Source organism: Dermacentor albipictus, chromosome 1 (genome assembly GCF_038994185.2).
Source record: "Dermacentor albipictus isolate Rhodes 1998 colony chromosome 1, USDA_Dalb.pri_finalv2, whole genome shotgun sequence".
Lineage (NCBI taxonomy): Eukaryota > Metazoa > Arthropoda > Arachnida > Ixodida > Ixodidae > Dermacentor > Dermacentor albipictus.
The window spans coordinates 285372684-285386875 of NC_091821.1; the positions used below are offsets into that span (position 1 = coordinate 285372684).

At 47.9% G+C, this 14192-nt stretch overlaps 1 protein-coding gene across 3 annotated transcripts in view; it reads right to left on the reverse strand.

Moving 5' to 3' along the window:
* Window positions 1–14192, reverse strand: part of LOC139054432 (uncharacterized protein ZK1073.1) — a 337898-nt gene that overhangs the window by 18674 nt on the left and 305032 nt on the right. For all 3 annotated transcript variants that reach the window (XM_070531383.1, XM_070531381.1, XM_070531380.1), the window contains one exon: window positions 1466–1601. In XM_070531383.1, the coding sequence (XP_070387484.1) occupies window positions 1466–1601 (136 nt within the window). The remainder of the gene's footprint in view (window positions 1–1465; window positions 1602–14192) is intronic.

The window sequence follows — 14192 nt, forward strand, 5'->3', positions numbered from 1 at the left end:
CGCTGTGATCTTCTTCTAGCTAGCGCTGCTGCATTTCAAACATGAGCTTCCAGCAACTCACCCATGTTTCTGTACTATATACGAGGGCAAATTAGAAAGTCTTTGCTTCTATTTTTCTTTAGCCAAATCACGGCTGTGAATGCCAAGTCAACATATTCATTCCCAGCGGTGGACCTTTCTTGGACCGGCCTTATCTCCCGGTAGCTCCACGGCACGGCACTGCTATCAGTTGCAGAAGACGGCGGTTCTGCTTGACGTGTCCACGGCGTACGAGCAACGAAGTGCGATTCGTTTTCTATGGAGTAAGGGACAAAGACCCATCGAAATCCGCAGGGAAATGCAGCCTACACATGGTGAAAGCTGTCTCGTTTTGAGAAGTGTGAGGTGGTGGTGTTGTGAGTTCGCAAAAAGCCGTGAAGATTTGCATGACAGTGAGTGGTTCTACCGACTTCTACCGCAGGGGCATCTCATATCTATTGCTGCGATGGGACAAATGTCTGAACCGGTGTGGGGACTATGTGGAATTATAGTGTAAGATAAGTAGAGTAGTATGTATATGTGTTTTTACGTATATGTACCTCATTTTGGATAATAAAAGATAGGGGCAAAGACTTCTTGATTCGCCCTCCTACCATGCTAAAGCACTGTCAACAACGCAGCGATGTTGCTTACCCCTGCTAACAACTTACTGCCGGAGGGAGACGAACCCAAAACCTTTGTCCACTTTCATCTATTTCCATTTAGCTTATCATTTATCATTTGTAAACTTGAATTAAAACTACAAATAACTTCCGTTATGTTTTCCTTTGCTTCATTATCTGATGGCTTCATATGGTTGCGCTTCGGTAAAGAAACACCAACCCTGGCCTACATCATAATTCAGGACAAGTTGGTACCAGAATAAATATGTTTAGTGTATTTAGATAAGATCACGAGCAAGTAGGGTAGTCAAGTTTAGGCGTCGTCGAAACGTGTGGTTGTTAATTTTGTCTGTTGGTTTTCGACCGGTTTCTACATGAGAGTGCGCGAATGGCACAACCGGTGATAATAAATATTCGCGCAGAAATATGCGCCAAGCAGCTCTCTCACTCTGCGTTATTATACCTCACGCATAGAGTCAGTTTGTCTGAAGAAGCGCCGTGCTACAATCTGCAGTACTTAAATTTCTATTGACTTCTTTCTGAATCCTTTAGATAACATTGCTGCGGCATGGCACCCGTCCTACTGTGCACTGACGACAGTCCGTAATGTGGTCACACACGCACACACGCACTACAGTTGAGTGAGGAACACAAACGGCACTGACGGTTCCACCTAGCCTATTAAGTAATGTGATATGTAATACGCACAGATCCAATGAATTGGGCTAGATGTCGAATAATTATTTTTACTTGAAACGAAAAGTATGCCTCGATTGGAAGAGCAGGCGCAGTGAGTGCAAGATGATCGCAACAGACGAACTTACAGACTCCTGCAGGACGTCCCCGACGGCGTCCACCTTGAGCAGTGACGTCTTCTGTTTGTCCATGCGAGCGTACATGTTCTGCACGGCTTGTGCGTGAGCAGCCTTGCTGCCCGTCACCAGCAGCACGTCCATGCTCCTGCGCAATCGGCGCAGAGGACAACGCTATACTGACAAGCTTCACTGAATGGGGACAAACCCTTAGGCCCTTCGAGGTTGAGAGTAACGCGAACAAAGCAATGGTGAGGTTATTAAAATAAATAGCTTGGTAAGCCCGTTGTATAAACAAGATAAGCAAGGATATAATTCGCTGAAACTCATAGCATGTATCAAGCGCTTGCACATTTCTTCACAACACTATCTCCCTGTGAGTAAACAAAACGTACGTCATCGCGCGTCATACCAATTAGTAGAGAACGGCAGGAACAGCTCCGCGGGTTGCTGTGGCTATGCGTCATCTCGAAGACCAGCAATGTAAACAAAAGCTCACAAGTACATAATGTTGCCCGTTCTACTTTTTCCGAAACGTATGTATACGTTTGTGTGCTCAAAGTTCGGCACAACTTAGCATCAACAAACGAACGGCACACGTAATAGCTATACCATCTTACGGGGGCCCTGAACGAACCTTCGGGCTTGGTGAAAAAAAAAAAAAACAGATCGAAGATGGCATACGCTACTGTGAACATCTCAGCCAAGTTTTGCAGTCGTGCGCGGCGCGTGGATCTCGCGAGTGGAGCGCGGAGTCACTTCTATCTCAAACGCAGTCTTTTCAATGGAAGCCTGCCCTTCAGCCTTTTAAGGACGCTTTATTTCATAATATACGTGGCTGGCTATTGGCCAACAGCTGACAACAATCAGGAAGTGTGTGTGGATCAGTGTGCTTCTTCCTACTGTTACTGTGTATGCTTACTGACGCAGTTTAATAAACAGGCTGAAGTAAGCGAAAATAGGCTGTCGAATTTTGATAATAAATAATAATTACGTACTTCTGGAAGAAGCTGACTATCGTCTGCTCCCGCTGGGCCATGGGCGCCAGCGTAGGAATTGAACTTTGGCCACCTTGTTTGTTGGTGTCCTATACGTCGACTACTTTTTAACACTCGGCCAGCCTCGAACCACGAGAAAGATGAGGTCAGCCCACACGCACGCTTGCCAGCACACGCTCACTCCTGGTTAGACGTCTTGGCAGACTTGGCCTCGTAATGATCGAGCTATTGATATGCGCAAGTTGGATGCGGCTACTGTCCGTCGGTAAAGCTGGTTGGTGTAAGACAAAGCTGGTCCGCTCCACGTAGCACAGACAGACAAGGAGCATACGAGCGTGCAAACTAGCCATGTCATGCCCAAAGCAAACGCTGATGTTGCATGTAGCTAGAGTGCCCTAGAATACTGGTATTCTAAGTCACTCTAATGTAGCTTGCGTTCTGCTACGTTGGGCAGATACCACGGCTGCCTCGGGGTGCCGCGACGAGTCTACCGACTGGGCACACTGCGGCTCGCTGAGGACTTGATGTGACCGTGGTGGCTTTGGTGTGGCGCCGCTAAGCACGAGGTCCCGGGTTTGAATCTGGGCGACCGCATTTCGATGTAGGCAAAATGCAAGAACACCCGTGTCCTGTGCACTGAGGGCACGTTAAAGATCCCGAGGTGTTCAAAATTAATCCGGAGCCTCCCACGTGCCTCATAATGAAGTCGTCGTTTTGGCACGTAAAACCCCACAATTCATTCAACTTCGTGTGACACATTTGGCTACGTTTGGCGCGTCGCAGGCGCCAAGTCGTAAATAGTGGCATCCACCGGAACATCCCCAATAAAATTTGAACTGCGCGTTACGGTGACATTTGGTAGGCGCAGCGTTGTGGACATGCCCGGCTCTGCCGTAGCCTTCGCAGTGCAAAGCATTGAAGGAGCGGAAGCACCGCGAAGGGGGGGTGTTTCACTGCCAATAACTCCGCTTCTGCTGTACGCGTTCAAGTACTTTTATGCGGTAAAATATTTCTGACATAGCCAAACTTGAAATGCATTTCTCCTCTTCAATAAAACTTGATTGAGTGCCGCTTTAAATGGACCCTGAAACACTTTTCTAGCTAATCCTAGAATGACATCACAACTAAATTACGTCGCTTTACGAATCTCCTGCCCGTCAGCCAGACAAACAAGGAATTTTATTGATGATCCTGAGAGGCTCCGATGCCCCCTTTTCAGGGAGCTGATGCAGCCGCGGGCCACTCCCACGTTGGGACGGTAAGGCCAAGCCTCACCGCCACATCGTGGGCTCTCTGGACAGCCCATGCTTGACGTGAAAAAAAGCTCGGACCTCCGTGGCGCAGAGCTCCACTCTTCTGCGGTACAGCTATGCAGGCCTCTCTCTAGCGAAGGGCATTCCCAGAGCATGTGTTCTCAATTACGTTCACCGCTCGGGCAGTCCGAACAAAAGGCGTTTGGATTGATGGAGTGAAATAAAGCCAAGTTTCGATACGATCCTCTCTCAAGCATGCGCAGTATGATAGTTTGTGGTCTGTTTAGTTTGTCGTGGAGGTGGGGAAGTGTATGCTCTCCTGCCCGCAAAAAAATTTGGTATCCTTCAGGCACACACGAAGTTAGACGTAAACTCTAAGAGGCCGCGGCGGCCGCATTTCGATGGGGGCGAAAAGCGAAAACAACCGGGTACTTAGATTTAGGATCACGTTAAAGAACCCCAGGTGGTAAAAATTTCCGGAGTCCTCCACTACGGCGTGCCTCATAATCAGAAAGTGGTTTTGGCAAGTAAAACCCCATAATTTATTTTTTTACAATCTAAGAAAAACAGGAGTTACGCATGCTCCACTAAGGGAGAAACGGCGATATCCCCTATGTTCGTCTTTAAGTGGAGCAACTTTCCTCCGTCATGCATGGGAGCATCGGTTTCTCCCTCTTCAAAACCAACATGGCCAACTCCAGGCAAGCGAAGCGAAGCGATGGATGCGACTAGGCCTACGAACTGTGCTATTTCGCAGCTGGAAAACAACGTACGTGAACGAAAAAAACCAGTCAAAAACACAAAGGACAAGAGGAGAGGTTCACATCACAACGACAGTCGTTGTGGTGTTAACCTCTCGATCCTCTTGTCCTTTGTGGTTTTGACTGGTTTTTTTCGTTCAAGTATGTACCAACTGGCCCAGATTTCAACCCTTCTACAACGTACGTGTCATAGGCGTAGTGTACGTCACTTATATTTGCAAAATAAAAAGAAACACTCTCGTTTACTTTGGCGCATACAAGGGACGCGGTACGACACGATTTTGTGGCGATACCTTCCGCTCTACTGCCACTCGTATCACCCACTGTTCACGGCCGGCTGAGCATGTTGATAACGCGGGCGGAGCGTCGCTCCAACCACTATTGAAGCGCGAAAAGGAATGGCATTGGAAAAGGCATTGCTAGACATCGCGGCGTTGAACTTACGTATATAGGGATATCCATACATCAATCCGTCTCCACACACACGCACACAGTCGCTTATGTAAACATTGTGCTTAGCGTCACCTGGAGAGGCTTCAAGCTACAAAACCATATAGCTACTGTGCGGCCCGGTAGATGGCGCTAAAGGCCGATGAAGCGTTAGCAATCATAAAGCGAGATATAAGAAGGAAAAAGAAGCATACGCGTGCTGCGGTAAAGCTAGCGAAACGATGGAGCATGTTTTATTAGACTGCGAAGACATCTGCTCAGTGGTCGATTTAGGCACCACTAGCTTCCTTGAAGCCCTAGGGTTCAGCGAGAGCAGGGGAAAAGTAAATATGTCCGCAGTAGAGATTACTAAGGGGCGATTGGAGATTGGTAGAAAAGTAGGGAAACTACAAAAAAAAAAAAACGGAGACGTACAAAAGCAAAGTTCCCAATAGTTGGTCAGGAAATTTGGTTGTGGGAGTTCATCGTGTTTTTTTTTTTAACCTAGGTGGGAAATTAGGCAGTATAATAGCAGGAGCTTGGTGGCGCAACCCGCCGCCCCGTTCCAAAGCGGACGCTCATAACATCTATCCATCCATCCAATAAAATAACGGGCGGTGTATTTCCTCGACACAGCAATATACAACGCTTTCACACATATATACTATGAAGAGTAAAGCAATACGAAGAACTTTCATACATACTATACACAATCGCTGCTCGAGCTGCCTACAGCCATGTGCCTCGGAATCATCTCATATAGCCCCGATGTTTCGACTTGCATTGTAGTGCCAGTAAGTGACTCTCTGTTATACGTAATTCAGCAATAAATTTCGACCGAATACAGTGGAACCCCGATTATACGACTTTCTCGGGACCGCGAAACAGCGTCGTAAAATGCGGGAGTCGTAAAATCCGAACATAAATTATGTGTATAAAAATACTTATTATTTCGCGCGACGGATTTACGATAAACTTGAATGTAAACTACTAACGTACTCTGCAGGACATGGAAACCGAAATTACCAAAAGAAGTAATAAACGAGAAGAAAGTGGTTTAACCGAGGGGCCCGATTTTTATTAGTCATATCATAAGAAACCAACAAACACTGGCGCCAAGAAGAACATAGGGGAAATTACTTGTGCTTGATAAATGAAATAAAGAAACTATAAATTAATGGAAATTATTAAACTGAATGAAAAAAACAACTTGCCGCAGGTGGGAAAAAAAGTAAATGCGATAAGAATTAATGCTGCAGTACAGGTACCGAGCATGCTTTATTTGGTTGGTGACAACTTTATTTATAGCCCTGCAGAGCTTTTTCGCCGACGGGGCCTTATGCCCCAACCACTGGCACGCGTCGGAAAGCTTCGGCACGCGCCGAAGCGTCAAAAGCGTCGGTCGGGAACACGGCGAAGCGTGACGACGCACAGCCACTATGTCTACTGCCGACGCGACGCCGGCGTGCACCACGGAGAGGCTGCGACGCGTCGCAGGCGTCAACCAATCGGAGCCTGCTATGCCTATAATGGCCGTCCATGCGAAGGCGCCGGCACCAACGATCGTCCGAGTTCTTTGGACGCGCGCGACAGTGTTCCTGAAAGACAGTGTTGTAATAGTAGGCCGACACCGACACGACTGACCGACCGACGACCGTGGGTTGTGGCAGTGCGACGTGGATAGGAAGCGACTTCGAACGACGCCGACTAATCCAACCGAGTCACGATTGCCACAACGTCTGTGCTTTTCGTATGTGTATTTTGTTGTGCTCAAAACGAATGGAAACATGTTTACGAGCTCCGAAGTCTGGATAATCAGCACTCGCCTATCGCCGATGTTGTTTACGTTACGCCGACGTGTATATTTTTCATTTATTCAACTGACAGGATCAACAATTGTTCTCGCGATCACGCAATCGGGCTGATGGTTGCTGCCAAGTGGTCTTTGCAGGAAACTAAATTCTCGGCTCGTCGACGGCGTCTCGACGTCTTGCTGGCAGGAATCCCGAGGCGACGGCGCAGTGCTTAGCAGCTCCACCAATGCCGCCGTTCACCGAGCATAGGATTGCGAGAAGTACCGCCGTAGTCGCAGAGCCAAGCTGGCATTATTGATCGTCGTCGTCGCACTCGACGCAAGATAGGGGTGCGATAAATTTCTACTGTTCTCCTAAAACTTGTCGAGATTTCTCGAATTAAAGTGAACAGGTATCGCTTACCCTTTGTTTCATCACTCATCATGCGTGACGTAGTGTTGCCTTTCACTGGAACTGCGCGATAACTTGTCAACTTGAGGATTTATTATCTTGCATTAAAACCAGGAAAAAGAATAAGCGGACAGGGGCGACTGTTTTTTCATTCGAACAGAATTTTTTATGAGATAACATTATATGACCCTCGCTATGCAATAAGCAGGAGGAATAAGGGGATCCAAGAGCTAGATTTTTTGTTGGTTGCAACCAAACCAATAAACAGGCATTCGGTCCCGGGTGGGTTCCTCGCACCCTTCAACTACTAAGCTTTTTTTGTAGTGAATCTTTTTTAACCACATTGTACAGATTATCACCAGTACCGATATCACCGGTACCACGGGCACCACGCGGTAGTACCACCGATACCACATGGTACTACCACCGGTACCGCATGCATGGTGGTACCATCAGTACCAATACCACCGGGAGCACCAGCACTACCGGTACCATGTCTACCTTCGGCATTAGCACACATTTTTATGCTGCACTATCTCCCGGATCGGCCCACAAAAGAGGCTAGAAATTTTCAAGATACGCGATGCAGAAAAGGGATGGCAACTCGTCTTGAAAAGGTGGGCCGATCGCGCGTGTGTGTGCGCCATGGAGTAATGAACCTGCTTGACGCCAACTTGGGTCACTGTGCACACACTGGGCATGTGCGGACATCATACATGAAGCGTTCCGGCAATTTGCACACTTGCATAGTTATCTGGATGCGGTCTGCCCATTGTTATTATTTTCGGTGAGTTGATGTCGATTACGCTTAGTTAAACCATGCTATGCAAGAATCACATGTATGCGTTAAGAGACAAAGCCGGCAATACCATTACTAATATGGATGAGATAGTTCAAATGGCTGACGAGTTCTATAGAAATTGATACAATGCCAGTGGCACCCACGACGATAATGGAATAGAGAATATGCTAGAGGAATTCGACGTTCCACAAGTAAGGCCGGAAAAAGTAAAGAAAGTCTTAGGAGCTATGCAAAGGGGGAAGGCAGCTCGGGAGCATCAGGTAACAGCAGCTTTGTCGACGGATGGTGGGCAGATGGTTCTAGAGAAACTGGCCACCCAGTATACGCAATGCCTCGTGACCTCGAGCGTACCGGAATCTTGGAAGAACGCTAACATAATCCTAATCCATAAGAAAGGGGACGCCGAAGACTTGAAAACTTATTGACCGATCAGCTTACTGTCCGTTGCCTACAAAGTATTTACTAAGGTAATTGCAAATAGAATCAGGAACACCTTAGACTTCCGTCAACCAAAGGACCAGACAGGATTCCGTAAAGGCTACTCAACAATAGACCATATTCACACTCTCAATCAGCTGATAGAGAAATGTGCGGAATATAACCAACCTTTATAGACAAGAACGGCACCGAGAGCGGCGCTGCTGCGCCGGCGTTGAGAGCGCGGCATGCGAAGCAAAATTCTATTAGCGGGTGGTACCCCTCTCCCATCTCTCGTTCGCGCCGCCTTGATTGCCTCCTGCCAGAGAATACGGCGCGCAGTGTGTGCGCGTGGACATTTCCTTCGAAGGGCGGTGTACAGTCCGTTTCACATTTAGGGGAAAGCTCGAAGCGCATTGCATCGCGATGCGGCGTGCGCTTGAGTCAGGCGGCGGCAGCAGCTCGCGCAGATGCTCGAGGGGCGGGATCTTGAACGGCGTCGTCTGCCACGGCGGCGCGCGCTGGCCGCATTGTCGAGAAACGTTCTACTGTCAGGTGCAGGGCGCCGATCACATCGTTACTCCGTGAAATGAGCCGGTATTCCTTGCTAAGCGTTGCGCGACGCCCACTGATACGCCTCGAATGTAAGTTCATCGCTGCATGGCAGTCATAGACGACGTACTGATTCCATACATTCTTGACGGCCCGTTTCTGGAAGGCGACTATATATTCTAGCGCGATAGGACGCCGATCCACACTGCTCGTGCTGTGCAAGAACTGCTAGAAGAGCGCGCAGTCACTCTCTTGGAGCGGCCGCCTCAATCCCCGGGCGCCAACATCATTTAAAATGTCTGGGGCTCGTTGAAAGTATCGCTGGCGCAACATCCCCTCTATCAGTCGCCCGAGGATAGGCTTCGTTCTACCATCGTCAGCGACTGAGATGTGCAGCGAATGAACACATCCCTGATCAAGTCATTCTGCACTTCACTGCCTTCCAGGATGAGCGCTGTCATCGCTGCCGCTGGGGACATGACGAGATACTAACTGAAGTTCCGAGCGTGACGTGTCCAATTCCCCACCGGCGGGCAGGGTCTGTCTGGTGTAGCGAATGATTGTCGATAAAAATCACTTCCAGCTAATTGTCTGAACCTAAAACGTTCATTTAATCGTGTCCGTTTGTTTCACCGTGTTCGACTCCCATTGTTGAGTGCTTTGTTTTCCTTTCGAGTCAAACAAAGACTGAGCACGTTGCGCGCATATCTTGGTGCGTTTTGTCGCTGCTCATTACGGTAGCACACACAGTGAAGAAATATACGTGCACACGCTCAGTACTCCGGCCTTTCGAAAGAACAAATGAACCATGTTGTCAAAAGAAGTTTGTGGAACTCCATTATCGCCAATGAAGGATCAGAGTGGGGCGACGCACAACGTTTAGTAAAGAATATCAGCTCAGTTCCTGCAGTACCGATGAAATCGGTGCACTGCCCCTGACAGTACCACGCTTCCTGAAAATGCGGCCAGCGCGCGCCGCCGTAGCAGACGACGCAGATCACGACACTGCCCCTCAAGCGTGTGCGCCTGCTCGAGCTGCTGCCTCCGGACGATTCCATTGCTTGCCGCATCGCGATGCAATACGTTCCGAGTTTCCCCCCTAGTGTGAAACAAACTGCACACGCTATATTTGCCCTTAAAAAGATCGGTATGCTTGACGATTATTTTTATGGCTGCAATGCGGCGAAAGGGCAGCGTCTGCTTAACCATGTAAGGGACGCTGAGCCGGTAATTGGAAACGACATCGTATGTGCCGCCGGAAAAATCGTCAGCACATACGATGCGGCACATACGAGCTAAAGTCATTTTTGCAGTTTCTCACATTATGTTTGCTACAAATCCGTGTTGTCTCTGATGGCGACAACAGACTTCTATCGACACTGTGCGGAAATAAACAAGATATATCGCTGCATAGCACAAGTACGACATGCGCACACAACTTTAACTAGTATGTCCCCTACAATATGGAATAGAGGCAGCAATGTAGACAGCTTGGTCATTTTTTAATAGTACTCAAGAGACGGAAGTTGAAAGTATTATTAATCATTCCTGCTTCAGCAATGCCGGCGCGACCAAGACGCGGGTGTGTATCGTCCAGTAACCCGATCGATCGGTGCAGTGGTGAAGCGGGAATGAACTCCGGTCATGTTCAATGCATCATGCACATATTCAATTTCTCGGCACGCGTGAACTTCGGCCACTGCTAGCGCATACAACAGACGTGGTTTCCATTCTTAGACAGCGCACACACAAACGAAACACGAGAAAGAAGACAGGACAAGCGCTCGTTTAACTTAAAGTTTTTATATGAATAAAAGGATTATGTACCGAGTAATTATTAATTTCACGTGGGTTACATATAGAAACCGTCATACACTCAGGAGTGATCAATGAACGAGCTCGCTTCGTTTGCCAGATGTTTACTTCGCTCGGCGCACCGCAGTAATCCAGGTCTGTCGTCTGCTTCTTTCGTACCATTTTCTTGTGAATCGGCAGAATTTCACTGGTGGCATCAACCATTTCACGCTTACATTGCTGTCGTGACAGTTAACAACACAATAATAATTTCCGGTCATCCGAAGAGGTGCCGTCGCAAACAAGCGCGCGAACTGAACGCGGGCGCGACCGTGAAGGGAAGCGGCGGCGGAAACCTACACCCGTTGGAGATAAAATCGCTCCGCCTGGGGAGAAACGAGCGCTGGCGTCTAGGATGAAACTTGGCGTGCGGTCGTCTATATATAGCTTTCATTGATTACGAGAAAGCGTTTTATTCTGTCGAAACCTCAGCAGTCATGGAGGCATTACGAAATCGGGATGTAGACGAGCCGTATTATAAAAATACTGAAAGATATCTATAGCGGCTCCACAGCCACCGTAGACCTCCATAAAGAAAGCAACAAAATCCCAATAAAGAAACGCATCAGGCAAGGAGATACGATCTCTCCAATGCTATTCACAGCGCGTTTACAGGAGGTATTCAGAGCCCTGGATTGGGAAGAATTGGGGATAACATTTAAAAGAGAATACTTTAATAACTTGCGATTCGGTGATGATATTGCCTTGCTTAGTAACTAGGGGGACCAACTGCACTTGCATGCTCACTGACCTGGAGAGGAAAAGGAGAAGGGTGGGTCTAAAAATTAATCTGCAGAAAACTAAAGTAATGTTTAACAGTCTCGGAAGGCAACAGCAGTTTACAATAGGTAACGAGGCATCCGAAGTGGTAAGGGCATACATCTACTTAGGGCAGGTAGTGACCGCGGATCCGGATCATGAGACTGAAATAATCAGAAGAATAAGAATGACCTGGGGTGCGTTTGACAGGCATTCTCAGATCATCAAAAGCAGGTTGCCATTATCCCCCAAGAGAAAAGTGTATAGCAGCTGTGTCTTACCAGTACTCACGTATAGGGCAGAAACCTGGAGGCTTACGAAAAGGGTTCTGCTTAAATTGAGGACGAGGCAGCGAGCTATGGAAAGAAGAATCATGGGTGTAACGTTAAGGGATAAGAAAAGAGCAGATTGGGTGAGGAACGAGGTGAGGATTGGGTGAGGTGAGGAACGCGAGTTAATGACATCTTAGTTGATATCAAGAAAAAGAAATGGGCATGGGCAGGACATGTAATCAGGAGGGAAGATAACTGATGGTCATTAAGGGTTACGGACTGGATTCCAAGAGAAGGGAAGCGTAGCAGGGGGCGGCAGAAAGATAGGTGGGCGGATGAGATTAAGAAGTTTGCAGGGACGATATGGCCGCAATTAGTACATGGCCGGGGTTGTTAGAGAAGTATGGAAGAGGCATTTGCCCTGCAGTGGGCGTGACCACTGCAGGGCAAATGGCAACGCAGTCATCTTATCAGGCATAAACTGAACTGCACCTTCACTGCGGCCTACTGTCTCTCTTAGCGGCAAAAACACATCAGGTTTTTCATTCATGTTTATAAGCATAACCACACAGCCTTTAGGTTAGGCACTTCCGTCTTTTCAACTTTTTATGTGTGGGATTTTCCTACTCTGCATTGTTGACACTTCCAGTTGTTGCGATATATGTCGCCCTTCGATTTCAATGTCGCCTCAGAAACCCCTGCAGGGAACGATTAGATAGGAAACAATGTCCCCAGTTAGCAGTACCAAAGTCGCGCCGAGCCGAAGTGTTGGAGTTAGCGCACGACAGTCCTTGCGGTGGTCACTTCTCAGAAAAAAAGAGAAACAAGCGCATTAAAGGGGCCTTCTTTTGGCCATCATTGGCGTCTGATGTGAAGCGCCATTGTTAGAGTTGTCCTGAGTGTCAGGTTCATGCGCGTAAGCTGAAAACCGATCCGGTGCCCATGACGCCCCTGAACAGGCCGTAGACATCTTCTCAGAAAGTTTACCGTGACCGCAGAGGCCCCCTTGAGCCAGCTTCGTCACGCGGTCATAAATATGCTTTAAGCGTAGTGGGATCAGATGTACATGCTCCAGACCCTAATAAGGTACGCGCTATGCTGCAGCTGGGACCGCCTAAGAGAAAACGTGAACTGAGGAGTGTTCTAGGGCTTCTCAACTACTATCGAGACTATGTGCCCAACTATTCAAGACTCGTCTTGCCACTGACAAGACTGACAAACAAAAGGGCTCCGAACACACTGCCGTGGAACTAGGAGGAACAGGTTGCGTTCGACTCGGTGAAAAAGGCGCTCGCGTCAAATCCAGGGTTGACAGCACCAAACTCCCGGCAAAGGTTCTTTGTTTGGCCATGGATGCATCGGACATGGTAGTTGGCGCTTGCCTCTCCCAAAAAGTAGGTGAAATCGAGCGGTCAGTTGCATATCTTAGTGGGAAGTTGAGCCAGTCGCAACAAAAGTGGTCCACGATTGAACGGGAGGCGTTTGCAATTGTGTGGGCGCTAGAGTCTTTGGGTACATGGTTATTTGGCACAAAGATTGAAATAATGACTGACCATGATCCGCTGATTTCCCTGACTTGCGCGGCTCTCCAGTGCTGGGCTGACGTGTTGGGCATTGGCGATCCAAAAGTACGACATAGAAATTGTTCACATCAAGGGTGCGCTGAACAAGGCTGCTGATGCACTTTCGCGTCTCGGATGAACATTCGGGATTTGTTATATATTTGTTGAGTCAAAAGGCTGTTATGTTTGACTCAGGCGCGTATATTAGTTGATCTTTAGCCATGAATTAGTGTGTATATCGAAACACCGTGCAGGATTGGTTTTTCATGTTCGAATACAAGTGTTAAGTGTAGTTTTAAGGTAACTCTAAAAGCTGAATATTTTGTTTATAATGTCGAAATGTCTTTGGTGGCGTGTCAAATAGTCACTAATTTGCTGGTGCGACCGATTGAGCTGAGGCTATAGCCTACACTGATCCCGTCGCTCCCGTAGAGTGTGCTCTGGGGGACCTCGGTGTGCACAGAGTTGGTCTCATGTGTTGGGACAATCACGGTGCGGACTGGTCACCGCGAGAGACACTATACAGCAGGACGATTGGGACTCCGTACTGTTCATGTGCCTTGTGTTAGAGGAGTCAGACCTACGCGAACTTATTAATACTGTTGATTGCAGCGCGGAGTGTGTCACAATGGCTTTTGCGTTGGTAGTATGGCGAGACTTTCATTTACTAGTGCGAGTGTGAAGTCTACGGTATCGTAAGCATTGTCATGTGTTCCTCTTCGCCATTACTACACGAGGTTATCCTTTTGTTTATGAAATGGAGATTGGTCCCGTGTGCCGAAAGGCTTGATTTAATTTTTGTGCAAGTTTTTTTTTATATGTTTTTATCATGTTACGTGGACATCGAGTGTCCAGTAACACTCTTGAGGGGGGAGG